At 42.5% G+C, this 15,265-nt stretch overlaps 1 protein-coding gene across 1 annotated transcript; it reads left to right on the plus strand.

Moving 5' to 3' along the window:
- Window positions 1-3,705: 3,705 nt before the first annotated feature.
- Window positions 3,706-5,945, plus strand: LOC138665740 (cholesterol 25-hydroxylase-like protein). Its single transcript, XM_069753496.1, has one exon. The coding sequence runs from the start codon at window positions 3,974-3,976 to the stop codon at window positions 4,784-4,786; it is 813 nt and encodes a 270-aa protein (XP_069609597.1). The 5' UTR covers window positions 3,706-3,973; the 3' UTR covers window positions 4,787-5,945.
- Window positions 5,946-15,265: the final 9,320 nt, after the last annotated feature.

Consider the following 15,265-nt stretch of genomic DNA (forward strand, 5'->3'; position numbering starts at 1 on the left):
TTGAACAACTAAAGAAGGCACTAACCGGAGAAGAGGTTCTGGCATACCCAGATTACCATAAACCTTTCATCCTCTACACCGATGCCAGTAATGTGGGACTAGGAGCGGTGCTGTCACAAAAGCAAGAAGGTCGGGAGAAAGTCATCGCCTTTGCAAGTAGAAAGCTCCGGCCTACTGAAAGAAATTCAGAAAATTACAGCTCCTTCAAATTGGAACTACTGGCAGTAGTTTGGGCTGTGACGGAGCGTTTCAAACACTATCTGGCCGCTGCAGAATTTATTGTCTATACTGACAACAATCCGTTGACCCACCTGGACACAGCCAAATTAGGTGCGTTAGAACAGCGATGGATAGCCCGGTTATCTAATTACAACTTCATAATCAAGTATCGAGCAGGTCGCAAGAATGGAAATGCCGATGCCCTATCCCGGATGCCACACTTGAGAGATGTAGAAGAGGAAACGGGGGAGCTTGAAGAAATTGAACTACCAGCCTTCCATCGTCCCAAGGCAAAACATCATCAGTCAAGTACCTATCAGAAACAACAAGAGGTGAATTTTAATCCGTTAGCACACCATAGATGGGCTGACACCCAAGACAGCAATCCGGCTGTGAAGTTGGTGAAGGAACTGTTGACTGAGCAAAGTGCATATCCCTATGAGGATGCCCCAGAAGAGACGCATCAACTCTGGAAAGAGAGAGGCAAAATGTTCCTGTATCAAGGGAAGCTCTGTAGAAGATACACCAATCCGAAAACACATGAATTGGTTTGGCAGATTATTGTGCCTAAACAAGATGTGAAGATGGTCCTCGAAGCTTACCATAATGGTGCTGGTCACTTCGGTTGGAAAAAGTTAGAAGTACTTCTAAGAGAAAGATTTTATTGGGTCGGGATGAGAAAATCAATCGAACAGTGGTGCAGAAATTGTGGCCCGTGTAACCTCAGAAGAAACGATCAAAAGAACCAAAGAGCACCACTGCAGCCCATAATCACCAAACAACCACTTGAACTTGTAGCCATGGACCACGTGAAGTTGACACCAAGCCGGTCCGGCTATGTCTATGCCTTGACCATCGTGGACCATTATTCACGTTTCTTGGTAGTAGTACCCGTAAAAGATCTGACAGCAAAAACAGCAGCCAAAGCGTTCCAAACGTACTTTTGTAGACCCCATGGATATCCGGAACAGGTTCTCACCGACCAAGGTACAGCCTTTGAATCAGAGATCTTCAGAGAATTCTGTAATATGTATGGTTGCAAAAAGATCCGGACGACGGCCTATCATCCACAAACAAACGGCTTATGCGAGAAGATGAACCATATTGTAATAGACCTACTAAAGACTTTACCTGAGACAGAAAGGAATCAATGGCCAGAGAAATTGCCTGACTTGGTGGATCTGTATAATCATGTCCCGGTGAGCTCCACCAACTGCACCCCAGCTTACCTTATGCGTGCAAGACCCGGCCAATTACCAATCGATCTAGAAATGGGAATTCTGAAACCAGACGCAGAAGTTCAAGACTCCAATTGGGATATCATACGGCAAAAGCAGTATCGCCAAGTGCAAGAGAGTGTGGAAAGAAGCCTTCAGCAAACTAGAGAAAGACAAGAGCGAACTTTCAACCAGAATGCTCTAGCGACCCCATTAAGACCGGGTGACCAAGTGCTCAAGAGAAATCGTCGAACCAATAAACTGGACAATCAGTGGGAAGCCGTACCCTACACAGTTTTACCAACAAGAGTGGATAATCCTAAAATGTGTCTCATTAGCAAAAACGGAGGCTTAACATCTGTACTAGTGTCAAGAGACAATCTTAAATTATGTCCGGAAGCATTGAAAGAGCCAGACGTTGTCCAGCCAGAACCAGAAGTTATTCAACCCATACAGGTTCAACCAGTAAAGGAAAAAGAAGAGGAAGTGTATCACACCTGTATAGGAGACTTTCCCAAAACCCTACTAACATACCATGGTGCAGTAGTGGTTCCCATGGTGGCCTTTTACCCAACACCGAACCCAATACCAGAAGTCCCAAGACAGGAAGAGGCTGACCCCGTACTACAGGAGGTTCCAGGCCAGGAAGAACAGATTCCTGGTCAGAGTAATCCCATTCACGGTGGACTTGCCAACTCCATAGTCGTGGAATTATCTTTAGCAGAGCGGGCAGATACTACATGCGCAGTAGACAGTAGTACACCACATGAAGAGATACCGCTATTACGTAGATCACAGCGTAGTACCCAGGGCCAATTACCAGCCAGGTATGCAGATTACCAACTATAAAGCTCATAATGTGAATTGTATATATGTTATGCCATATATAGTTAAACAGAAAATGTAGTATAGTCATTGTTATCAGTCTGCAACGTTTAAGCCCAGTACCTACAGAGACTTGTCTGTATGAACTTCTTGCATATTCTTGAACTTGTTATCAGCCCGGAGGCACTAAATCAAAGCTCCGGAAAGACTGCTTTTTGAACTTTGCTTTTTGCTCTTTTTGAACTTTCTTTAGACTTTCTATTGAGTACCTTCAAGGGTAGAACTGTATTAATGGACGCTATTTGAAGTGACTTTTTACAGAACTCTATTTTTGTTTCCTTGAGTGGTTTTTGTAACTTTTCATTTTTAAGACTCTGTACATATTAATTGTTATTTCAAAATGTTATTGTCCCACAGTCCCGGAGTACTGTTCTTAACTAAGGGTGAATGTGGCACCCCTAGGGGTATTTGCCACAAAAATAGTTACTGACACTAAACACAAATATTAAGATAGCAAAACTGCACTACCACCTCCGGCCAGAAGGGGGAGCTCCAGAGACTCCCCTTGATCCATTCTGGTCTGAGAGAAGAAATGGCAGTTGGGCTAAGGAGCTGAAAGTGAGAGGTCATACAGCTGAATTTCTAACAGCCCTATGACGGTTTCCAGGCCCAAATCACCGGCCTGAGGAGAAGAGGGATAGAGAAAAAGGACATTGTGAGAACCGGGTAGCATTAATCACTACCCAGAACAGGCGCAAAGACGGATACCGGATCCGTGGTTGTATTCATTATATATAATACAGCAACCGGAAAAACGTGAGGTGATATCAGCTTCACTAGGGTCGGATGCAGCAACAGACACAGAGTTCAGCGGTACTCCCAGAGGGGGTAAACCGATAAAAGCACTCGGGTTGCCCGTCGAACCAGGACCCGGAGGGGACAGATTGGGCCGGCAGCCAGTTCACATACAGCAGCAGGGCCACACAGAAATTGCGCACAATAAGAGGCGAAGACCCCGGCAGGGTCAAAGTAACTCAGAGTTCCCATACAGACTCCGGTGACAGGACTGGTTGTAAATCCTTTTATGTTAAAGTAAACTGGTTAAACGTTTCAGTGCCTCAGTCTTTCATTTGGACAATAGCCATCTATCCAGGATCGAGATCGTCACCGCTGGGAGAACCTGCTGCTGATCAAGTAAGTGCCTGTCCCCTCATGATACCCCTTACACTGTGCATTGCCTGAGGCCACAGCACCGGGTCAAGCCACCCGTGACATCCCTCTCAAGAGACAGACTCCATTGGTCCGGTGCTGGGTATCCCGGTCTCCTGGGCGTCACATTACTTTTATAGTATTTTACACTTAGACTGTCACAGTTGACTTGAAAAGCAAGATGGGATCAGTAGTTCCACAAGTGCAAAATGATCTGTAGTACAGTTTGTTTTCCTATTAAACCCTGACTTTTGTTTCCAGCCAGAGAATACAAGCTATACTGGCACGTGTAGTAAAGATAATGAGGGTAGTAAATTTTTACTGTCAGATTTCCAGCTGCATGAATAAAAAAAAAAGCTTTTGCTTTTGTGACGTCACTGAATTCCTTTTGAAATGGAAAGCGAATTGGGATTTCCCTGATCTGAGGCGAGGCTGAAAGGCGGCAGGAAGTGGAGGGAGTATATATTGTCAGGCAGCACACATGTAAGAGCAGAATACTCAGAATGAACGGTAGCGTGCAAGTAACACTTGCCTGGAAAGATGGCTCAGTCCTACTGCAGCCAATATGGGACTTTGTCACATCTAAAGAAGAACTGGTCAGGTCCCCTTTCTATCCAGTTATCTTCTCATTTACAGTCTACTTGTTCTTCTGTCTGCCTTACCTGGCACTGGACGCTCTGTGCTACCAAATACCTGCTTTGAAGAAATACCAAGTGCAGCCAAAGTCCAGACCTACCCTGGCTATGGTGCTCCACTGCCTGGCACACACGGTTTACAGCCACTTGGTCTTTATATTTCCACTGACTGTTGCCTACTGGTACTGGAGACCAGTTAATTTGCCGCCTGTGGCGCCACAACTGCCTCGATTTCTACTGGACATCATTGCCTGCCTGCTCCTGTTTGACTTCCAATATTTTGCTTGGCACCTGCTGCATCACAAGGTTCCCTGGCTGTACAAGACATTTCACAAGATGCATCACAAGTACACGGCCACCTTTGTGCTGGCCACCCAATATTCCAGCGCCTGGGAGATGCTGTCTCTTGGATTCTTTGCCAACGTCAGTCCCATCCTACTGGGATGTCATCCAATGACTGAAATGGCCATCTTCATCATCCATATCTACCTGTCCGTGGAAGATCATTGTGGTTATGACTTGCCATGGTCAACTCACAGGTTAATACCATTCGGGATATGCGGTGGACCAAATCATCACGACCTCCATCATGAAAAATTTGTGTCGAATTATGCACCTTACTTCACGCACTGGGACAAGCTGTTCAATACACTAGCACAGAAGACTGCTAAGAAACCTTAAAACCCAGGAAACTGCATTCAGAAATGAACTAGACCTTGATTTGCACTTCAGGACCAAGGAGCGGGTGCAAGATGTGCTGGATCTGGGACTTCAAGGCTGAGCCGTCAGAACATGGTACCAAAACTGTACCTTGTCCCAACCACCTTCTCCAGGTCCATCAAGGCTAAATATTTGAAAACTGTACCTGGCACCGAATAACTGAGCCTTGTCCATCACTTCTGCATGGTTGGTGTATGATATTTCAACTGGACTTTGTGTTTTAACATTGATGCACCTTAGGACCATAGGATGCAGATCACCTTTACAATGACTATACTGTAAAGAACTGCAGCCATAGGGAAGGAAATATTAATTATTACTAAATGATAATATTAACTATTAATTTATTTATAGTCCTGTACATTACATTAATGTGAAATTAATTGCGTCCTACGACTTCTAATACCTTTATACGGATACGTTATTTATTATAAACATGCAGAAGGATTCTGTTTCAGAAAGTTATGCCATTTTCAGTCATTGTGATCTAAAATCATAAAGTTATGAAACTAAGTGTAAAAAAACCCTTGGTTGACTATGATCATAAAATAAGTTATTGTAAGTGGAGGGTGGGCTGAAGAATGTGGTTATAGATGGCAGAGGAGGTGTCAGTAGACTGTGTATGAGTCAGTGGAGAGACAGCGTTGTAAGTATAGATGTAGCAGAGCTGAAATTGCCATTACTTTTGTTTTTGCACTGTGACAGTTCACACATGGTGACGCCGCATGGCAATTGTGTCAGATAGCAAACTCTTCTCTGCTACATCAGGATATACTGAAAGCTGCGGAAGGGATGTGTCGAAGGATACGGGAAATGTTAAGAGAAGAAATCAGAAAAGTAGTAAGAAAGTGATAAAATGTGTTTGGATAAAAAGGGAAATACGTGATTTTAAGAATAATGTTTTGCTGACTGAATTATTTTCTTGAAATGGAGAATGTGCAGAATTCATTGGAAAAAACAACTTTGCACTAAGCACAGCTGGCTGTGTTCCCCCCATAATAATAGACACGTGTTATATATTTTTGTACTGGTGAAGTGTTGTAAATTATTAATTGTGTGTTTATTACAATGTATAAATGTTATATATTTCTCTTTTCTTTAATGAAAAAGTATTATTAAAAATCAGACCTTTTTTTTTAAATCGATGAAATTGGATTTCATTATTTTTACTGTTTGGCTGGATGTTCTTACGAGTGAAAGTTTGAGGATTTACATGATATCTATAAAACATGAATTTATTAGTAGAAATAATATGCATATGTTACATACAAGTGACCAGTAGAAAACACTTTTTCTATTATATTGGCATGTTAATAATGGCTTAGTGATTAAGAGCATTGAAACTGGGAAAACCTCTTGGACCTGGTATGTTCCTCGTAGATTAAATTTTCTTTGTGTTCCCTACTTCATCTCACATTTCAAAACAAGGTTTTCTATGAGATTGGCTATACTGATAAATGATAATATTAGATCCTGAGCAGCAGTAGGAACTGGCACTGATTATAGGGGTTTTCCAGGACTATATACATTTTTTTTTACTATGGGCCTAAGAAATAACAGGAAGGTAGTTACTAACTATCTGCCTATTGTGCACGTTCCTGACCTCTGCCGGCATAGAGCGGTCACAGACCACTCCTGTCGGCGATTCAGTGGCGTCATGTCGACAGAGTGGCTTTTCTTGCGCTCTGCTCTGTTGACGGGTCATCACTTCCGATGTCATGCTGATTGACAATCGGCTCCCTGCTGCCTAACGATGCATTGACAGAGCAGCTTGGAAGAAGAAGAGCTGCTGTATTGTCATGGAGCAGCTGAATCGCTGGGAGGAGCGGTCAGTGACTGCTCTGTTTTGGTGACAACTACCTGCCTGTTATTTGGCGCACAGTTAAAGAAATAATATAGTCCTGGATAACTCACTAAGTGATGCAATCTGTACAGTGGGGAAAGTGCTGCCATTGTGTAAACTGTGTCATGTACTATGAATACCGTTGAACACAGACATATGGCATGCACATGACACGAAAGAACTTCATGTGAGAAGGAAGTGTAGTGTGTGGCAAACAGCGCTATTACTGCTCCGGGAAAAATAATTACAGATGCATTGCAGTTCAACCTGTCTGAAAGTTGTTTCCTCTGATGAGCGGGGGCTGCTCAGGCCGTCCCCACGTACAATAGATTTTCAACAGATCCGATCAAAATTGATTGGATCAGCCAACAAAGAGTAGAAACAGACTGTTTGTGGCCACTGTAGGACGCACACTGTATACCTAAGGTGTATACACTGAATAATGTCCACAGTCGGTGTGGATGCCCAGGTTACTGTAGACCATAGGGACCTATGAGGTCAGAAAGTGCCGTCTGCAGCATCCTATACAATTACACAAACAGTTGGAAGTGCATACTGGACACTGTAGGTTAAGGGAACACTGGTAAATGGCAGGATATGGGAGCGTTGATGTTCCCAATTTATATTTTAGGCCAAGTGCACAGACGCAGTATGAACTTAGCCCAATAACAATGATGTTGCTGTTATAAATAAGGTACTCTACTCTTTTCCGGTATAGAAAAGTTTGCATTTTTGCATTACACATATTTTGACAAGAATATTGTGAACTTTTGCTTTTTTTTTACACCACCCCTGACCTGTAGTCTAAAAAAAGTGGTTGGGGCATAGCACATAGCAAAAGGCATGCTCGGACTGGCCCATAGGGTAACAGAGCAATCACCCAGTGGGCCCCAGCGCAGAACCTTCCTCTAGCCGCTAGTACTCAGCGCAGTGACATCTGGGGCACAATCACACAGGTGAGCAGTGTCAGTGAGTCACTGATTCCGCTGCCCATGTCCTGGCTGGCATCCTCTCCTTGTACTGAGTTCTATTTGCTTCTTGAAGATGTGATCACCCCCAGTACAGGGACAGAGGGGCTCTAATCATGTTTCTGCTCAGCCAGTTACTCCATAAGTCCGGAGGGTGGAAGTAGTGTGAAGCTGTGAGAGGCCAACGCCATTAAGGGGATGTTGGGTATCTTGAAGTCACTGCATTGTGCCACCTGTGCCCACTGTTACACATGATGGAAAAGGAGATGGAGTCTGTGGGGAAAAAGGAGTCTGAATCAGGTGAGTATAACCTTTTTTTTATTACTCTTACTTTATTTGCCTTGGGAGTCAAATAGTGGGACTATTATACTCTATGGGGGGCTGTGGTGGACATCATACTGAATGGGGGACTGTGGACATCATAATATATGGTTGGGCTGTGGAAGCAACCATAATGTATGGTTAGGTTAAGGTGGATGTGATGTTGTGAGGGGGACTGTGGTGAACATACTGTATGGGGGATATGGGGGCCACCATACTGTATGGGAGGCTGTGGGGGTGCCATACTCAATGAAGGACTGTGGATCCATCAAATTGTATATGGGGCTGTGGAGGACATTATTCTGCATACAGTGGGTTCAGGTTGCTATCATACTTTATAATGGCATATTTGGTCTTCTCAAATGCCTGAAAGTCAATATATACCATATAAAAATCCAATAAGTAGAACAGGGAGACTCCTCAAAATTATTAAATCAAACATTCTTTATTGTATAATCATATACAAAACATTAAAGAAAACTATTATAAAGATAACATATGGGGTAGTTTTCAGAAACAGAGTAAAATGAACCCGGTGACAATATACAGAAGTAAAATGCTAGCGTCAGTGAAATACTCAAGACAGAATCCAATCTAGAATCCGGAGGAGTCTATTGAAGGTTCATAGTGGGCACTCCATGTGGGTCTAAGTCGTAATATCTTATATCTTATCATTGAAATAAAGTGCTAGATGCCCATCACGTCTGAGTAGGAAAAATATCTACTCAAAGAATAGCACAATATACAAATGGCTAACATTGTTATTCAAGAAAAAACACCTGCAGATACCATATGCTACTATAAATTAGATATCTGACAGGTGACATCTAATTTTTAGTATTCTTCACAGCACTCATTGTTATATCTTGTTTGTCTGAGATATTGTATTATCTTAGGACTGAGATCTATATATTAAGGCTGAGTGTATGAATAATATGAGTTTGATAAACTCAATAGGTGATTTTCCTTGAATAACACTGTCAGACATTTGAATATTGTGCTATTCTTTGAGTAGATACTTTTTCTACTCAGACTTGGAGAATTTGGTGGAGTGTCCACTCTAAACCTTCAATAGAATCCTCAGGGATTCTAGAATGGACTCTGTGGTGTTGAGATATATTATTTAACTAACACTAGCATATTACTTCTGTATATTGTCACCGGGGTCATTTTACTCAGATTTGTGAAACTTCCCCATATTTTATCTTTGGAACTGTTTTTAATGTTCTGTATATGATTATGCAATAAAGAATACTCGATTTGATACATTTTGAGAAGGAGTCTCTCTGTTCTATAGATCGGATTTCTTTCTGGGGGCCTGTTGTGACAATGTTGTGTCTATGATGCCGTGTAAGCCATTATGTTTTGTATACAGAGCTTAGGGGGGCATCATACTATATGACGGGCTGTGGTAGACATTATACTGTATGAGGGAATGTGAGGTACATCATATGGTATGGGGGACATTATACTGTATGGGGATTGTGGGGCATCATACTGAATGGAGGGCTGTGGTCCATCATACTGAATATGGGGCTGTGAGGGACATTATACTGTATGAGGGGATGTGAGGTACATCATATGGTATGGGGGACATTATACTGTATGGGGATTGTGGGGCATCATACTGAATGGAGGGCTATAGTCCATCATACTGAATATGGGGCTGTGAGGTACATTATACTGTATGAGGGGATGTGAGGTACATCATATGGTATACATCAAAATGTATAATAATAATAATCATACTGAATGGAGGGCTGTAGTCCATCACACTGAATATGGGGCTGTGAGGGACATTATACTGTATGAAGGGGTGCGAGGTACATCATATGGTATGTGGACATTATACTGTATGGGGATTGTGGGGCATCATACTGAATGGAGGGCTGAGGTCGATCACACTGAATATGGGGCTGTGAGCGACATTATTCTGTACATAGGGGATTGTAGGGGCTATCATACTGTATGGGGGCTATGGTGAACATGCTGAGTATAGGGGGCTGTGAGGGATATCATACTCTATGGGGAGATGTGGGTCCCTTATAAATGTATAGTCCAAATTAACTTCACGCCGCAGAATTCAGTTATCATGTCCACTGGGAACGCTAAAACCGGCCCCAATCCAAGAAATAAGTATTATTCACTGACTTTGATGATTCCATTGTGAAATATTTTTATTTTCATTTCAAAGTCATTTCACTGATTTTCTATATGGGAAACAAACATACAGATAAATTTCAAATATTCTAAGAAAAAAAATCCATGAATAGCATATTTGAAATGCCACACAGTTTTGATTAGACGTGGAACAACACGCCTGGAGGTTTATTTCACAAATGAATTATCAATGTTTGCGAATTTTTATTTTTTGGATTCTGGTAACCTTCATACTGTGTATGAGGCGTTGTGGTGACCATAAAGTATGAGGGGCGAGCTGTGGGGGCCATCAAAATGCATGTAGGGGGCAGTAGTGCACATACAGTATATGGAAGGCAGTGGTGTACACTATACTGTATAGGGATATACTGTAGGTGGACCCCATACTGGATGGGGAGCTGTGGTGACAATCATACTCTGTGGAGGGGCAGTGTGAGGAGGGGGCACATATTTGGAGAGGCCAGCGTGGTTGGCAACATGAGACAATTGTGAAAAGGTGGCATAGTATAGACATGGAGAGAAAGCAACATGATATTATGTCACAGTATGGAGAGGGGTTAGCATGGCAGGGGAGAGTGTAGAGAAATAGAGAGTGTAAGGAGAACGAGAGGAGAAGGAACAGCTATGGTATAGGCCATGGTTCTTAAGGATAGGTTGTTTGCAGATATAGCTCATAAGGGTGAATGGTGTGGCGATTATACTGCAGTTAATAAGGGTAGACAGTGTAAAGGACATATATCATTGGAGGCTTATTTAGGGCAGAGGATGGACAGACATTTTTTTTGTTTTATAATGACACTCTTATTTTTCTGGCAAGATGTGCCGCAGAAGGAAGTTTATGGATACATTGTAGTTCTTTAACCCCTTAGTGACAGAGCCAATTTGGTACTTAATGACCAGGCCAATTTTTGCAATTCTGACCACTGTCAGTTTATGAGGTTATAACTCTGGAACTCTTCAACGGATCCCGCTGATTCTGAGATTGTTTTTTCGTGACATATTGTACTTCATGATAGTGGTAATATTTCTTCGATATTACTTGCAATTATTTATGAAAAAAACGGAAATATGGCGAAAATTTTTAAAATTTAGCAATTTTCAAACTTTATATTTATATGCCCTTAAATCAGAGAGATATGTCACGAAAAATAGTTAATAAATAACATTTCCCACATGTCTACTTTATATCAGCACAATTTTGGAAACAAAATTTTTTTTTGTTAGGGAGTTATAAGGGTTAAAAGTTGACCAGCAATTTCTCATTTTTACAACACCATTTTTTTTTAGGGACCACATCACATTTGAAGTCATTTTGAGGGGTCTATATGATAGAAAATAATGAAGTGTGACACCATTCTAAAAACTACACCCCTCAAGGTTCTCAAAACCACATTCAAGAAGTTTATTAACCCTTTACGTGCTTCACAGGAACTGAAACAATGTGGAAGGAAAAAATGAACATTTAACTTTTTTTTGCAAACATCTTAATTCAGAACCATTTTTTTTATTTTCACAAGTGTAAAAACAGAAATGTAACCATAAATTTTGTTATGCAATTTTTCCTGAATACGCCAATACCCCATATGTGGGGGTAAACCACTTTTTGGGCGCACCGCAGAACTTAGAAGTGAATGAGCGCCGTTTGACTTTTTCAATGCAGAATTGGCTGGAATTGAGATCGGACGCCATGTCACGTTTAGAGAGCCCCTGATGTGCCTAAACAGTGAAAACTCCCCACAAGTGACACCATTTTGGAAACTAGACCCCTTAAGGAGCTTATCTAGATGTGTGGTGAGCACTTTGAACCCCCAAGTGCTTCACAAAAGTTTATAACGTAGAGTGTTGTGAATTTGCTTTTTGGCTCCCTCTAGTGGTTACTAGTTTTTTGACTCTGGTTTTTCTGTCTTTCCTTTTATCCGCACCTGGGTCGTTAGTTAGGGGCGTTGCTTTATAAGCTCCCTGGACACTCAGTTCTATGCCTGGCAACGTAGTTATCAGAGCTAATCTGCTGTGCTCTTGTCTACTGATCCTGGTCCGGTTATTCAGCTAAGTCATTTACTTTGCTTTTTGCTATTTGTTTTTGGTTTAGTATTTTTGTCCAGCTTGTTCCTAATCTGTATCCTGACTTTTGCTGGAAGCTCTAGGGCGCTGGTGTTCTCCCCCCGGACCGTTAGACGGTTCGGGGGTTCTTGAATTTCCAGTGTGGATTTTTGATAGGGTTTTTTTGTTGACCATATAAGTTACCTTTCTATATTCTGCTATTAGTTAGCGGGCCTCTCTGTGCTAAACCTGGTTCATTTCTGTGTTTGTCATTTCCTCTTACCTCACCGTTATTATTTGTGGGGGGCTTCTATCCTGCTTTGGGGTCCCTTTCTCTGGAGGCAAGAGAGGTCTTTGTTTTCCTCTACTAGGGGTATTTAGATTCTCCGGCTGGCGCGAGTCATCTAGGATCAACGTAGGTATGACCCCCGGCTACTTCTAGTGTTGGCGTTAGGAGTAGATATATGGTCAACCCAGTTACCACTGCCCTATGAGCTGGATTTTTGTATCTTGCAGACTTCCACGTTCCTCTGAGACCCTCGCCATTGGGGTAACAACAGTTTGCCAGGCCCATATTAAATGTTTAATGCATTGCAAAAGAGGGATTATAAGAAAGAAGATTCTGAGTTTTTTTTTTTCTCCTCTCTCATTTTTTTTTTTTTTTTTTTTTTTTTCTTCATCCCCTTTACCTCAGAGTGGCTTATGCTTGCTGCAGACATGAATGTCCAGACCTTGATTACAAGTGTGGACCAGCTGGCTACTCGTGTGCAGGGCATACAAGATTATGTTATCAGAAGTCCTGGGTCAGAACCTAAGATACCGATTCCTGAACTGTTTTCCGGAGACAGGTTTAAGTTTAGGAATTTCAAGAATAATTGTAAATTGTTTTTGTCCCTGAGACCCTGTTCATCTGGAGACTCCGCTCAGCAAGTAAAAATTGTTATTTCGTTCTTACGGGGTGACCCTCAAGATTGGGCTTTTTCGCTGGCGCCAGGAGATCCGGCATTGGCTGATATTGATGCGTTTTTTCTGGCGCTCGGTTTACTTTATGAGGAACCCAATCTTGAGATTCAGGCAGAAAAGGCCCTGCTGGCTATGTCTCAGGGGCAGGACGAGGCTGAAGTGTATTGCCAAAAATTTCGGAAATGGTCCGTGCTGACACATTGGAACGACTGTGCACTGGCCGCTAATTTTAGAAATGGTCTTTCTGATGCCATTAAAGATGTTATGGTGGGTTTTCCCATTCCCACAGGTCTGAATGATGCTATGGCACTGGCTATTCAAATTGACCGGCGATTGCGGGAGCGCAAGACCGCAAATTCCCTCATGGTGTTGTCTGAACAGACACCTAATTCGGTGCAATGTGATAGAAAAACCGCAAATTCCCTCATGGTGTTGTCTGAACAGACACCTGATTTAATGCAATGTGATAGAATCCTGACCAGAAATGAGCGGAAAATTCATAGACGCCGGAATGGCTTGTGCTACTACTGTGGTGATTCTACACATGTTATCTCAGCATGCTCTAAACGTATAGCTAAGGTTGTTGGTCCGGTCACCGCTGGAAATTTGCAACCTAAATTTATTCTGTCTGTAACTTTGATTTGCTCACTGTCGTCTTATCCTGTCATGGCGTTTGTAGATTCAGGTGCTGCCCTGAGTCTTATGGATCTGTCATTTGCTAAGCGCTGTGGTTTTACTCTTGAACCATTAGAAAATCCTATTCCTCTTAGGGGTATTGATGCTACGCCATTGGCAGCAAATAAACCGCAGTATTGGACACAGGTTACCATGTGCATGACTCCTGAACACCGCGAGGTGATACGTTTTCTTGTTTTACATAAAATGCATGATTTGGTTGTTTTAGGGCTGCCATGGTTACAGACCCATAATCCCGTCCTGGACTGGAAGGCTATGTCAGTTTCTAGTTGGGGCTGTCGTGGTATTCATGGGGATATCCTGCCTGTGTCTATTGCTTCTTCTACGCCTTCGGAAGTTCCGGAGTATTTGTCTGATTATCAGGATGTCTTTAGCGAGTCCAGGTCCAGTGCATTGCCTCCTCATAGGGACTGTGACTGTGCTATAGATTTGATTCCAGGTAGTAAATTTCCTAAGGGAAGACTCTTTAATCTGTCGGTACCTGAACATACCGCTATGCGTTCGTATATCAAGGAGTCTTTGGAGAAAGGACATATTCGTCCGTCTTCTTCCCCTCTTGGTGCAGGATTCTTTTTTGTGGCTAAAAAGGACGGATCTTTGAGGCCTTGTATTGATTATCGGCTTTTAAATAAGATCACTGTCAAATTTCAGTATCCTCTGCCGCTGTTGTCTGACTTGTTTGCCCGAATTAAAGGTGCCAAGTGGTTCACCAAGATAGACCTTCGTGGTGCGTACAACCTTGTGCGCATTAAGCAAGGTGATGAATGGAAAACCGCATTCAATACGCCCGAAGGTCATTTTGAGTACTTGGTGATGCCTTTTGGGCTCTCCAATGCGCCTTCAGTTTTTCAGTCCTTTATGCATGACATTTTCCGGAAGTATCTGGATAAATTTTTGATCGTTTATCTGGATGATATTTTGGTTTTTTCTGATGATTGGGACTCGCATGTGGAGCAGGTCAGGTTGGTCTTTAAAATTTTGCGTGAAAATTCTTTGTTTGTCAAAGGCTCAAAGTGTCTCTTTGGTGTACAGAAGGTTCCCTTTTTGGGGTTTATTTTTTCCCCTTCTGCTGTGGAGATGGACCCGGTCAAGGTCCGAGCTATTCTTGATTGGACTCAGCCCTCGTCACTTAAGAGTCTTCAGAAGTTCTTGGGTTTCGCTAACTTCTACCGTCGTTTTATCGCTAATTTTTCTAGCGTTGTGAAACCTTTGACGGATATGACCAAGAAGGGCTCCGATGTAGCTAACTGGGCTCCTGCTGCCGTGGAGGCTTTCCAGGAGTTGAAACGCCGGTTTACTTCGGCGCCTGTTTTGTGCCAGCCCGATGTCTCACTTCCCTTTCAGGTTGAGGTGGATGCTTCGGAGATTGGAGCAGGGGCCGTTTTGTCGCAGAGAGGCCCTGGTTGCTCTGTTATGAAACCTTGTGCCTTTTTCTCTAGGAAGTTTTCG

The sequence above is a fragment of the Ranitomeya imitator genome, chromosome 2 (genome assembly GCF_032444005.1).
Source record: "Ranitomeya imitator isolate aRanImi1 chromosome 2, aRanImi1.pri, whole genome shotgun sequence".
NCBI lineage: Eukaryota > Metazoa > Chordata > Amphibia > Anura > Dendrobatidae > Ranitomeya > Ranitomeya imitator.

Excerpts from the sequence above, each read along its gene's own strand:
- LOC138665740 (XM_069753496.1), top strand. The coding sequence starts at position 3,974 with ATGAACGGTAGCGTGCAAGTAACACTTGCCTGGAAAGATGGCTCAGTC.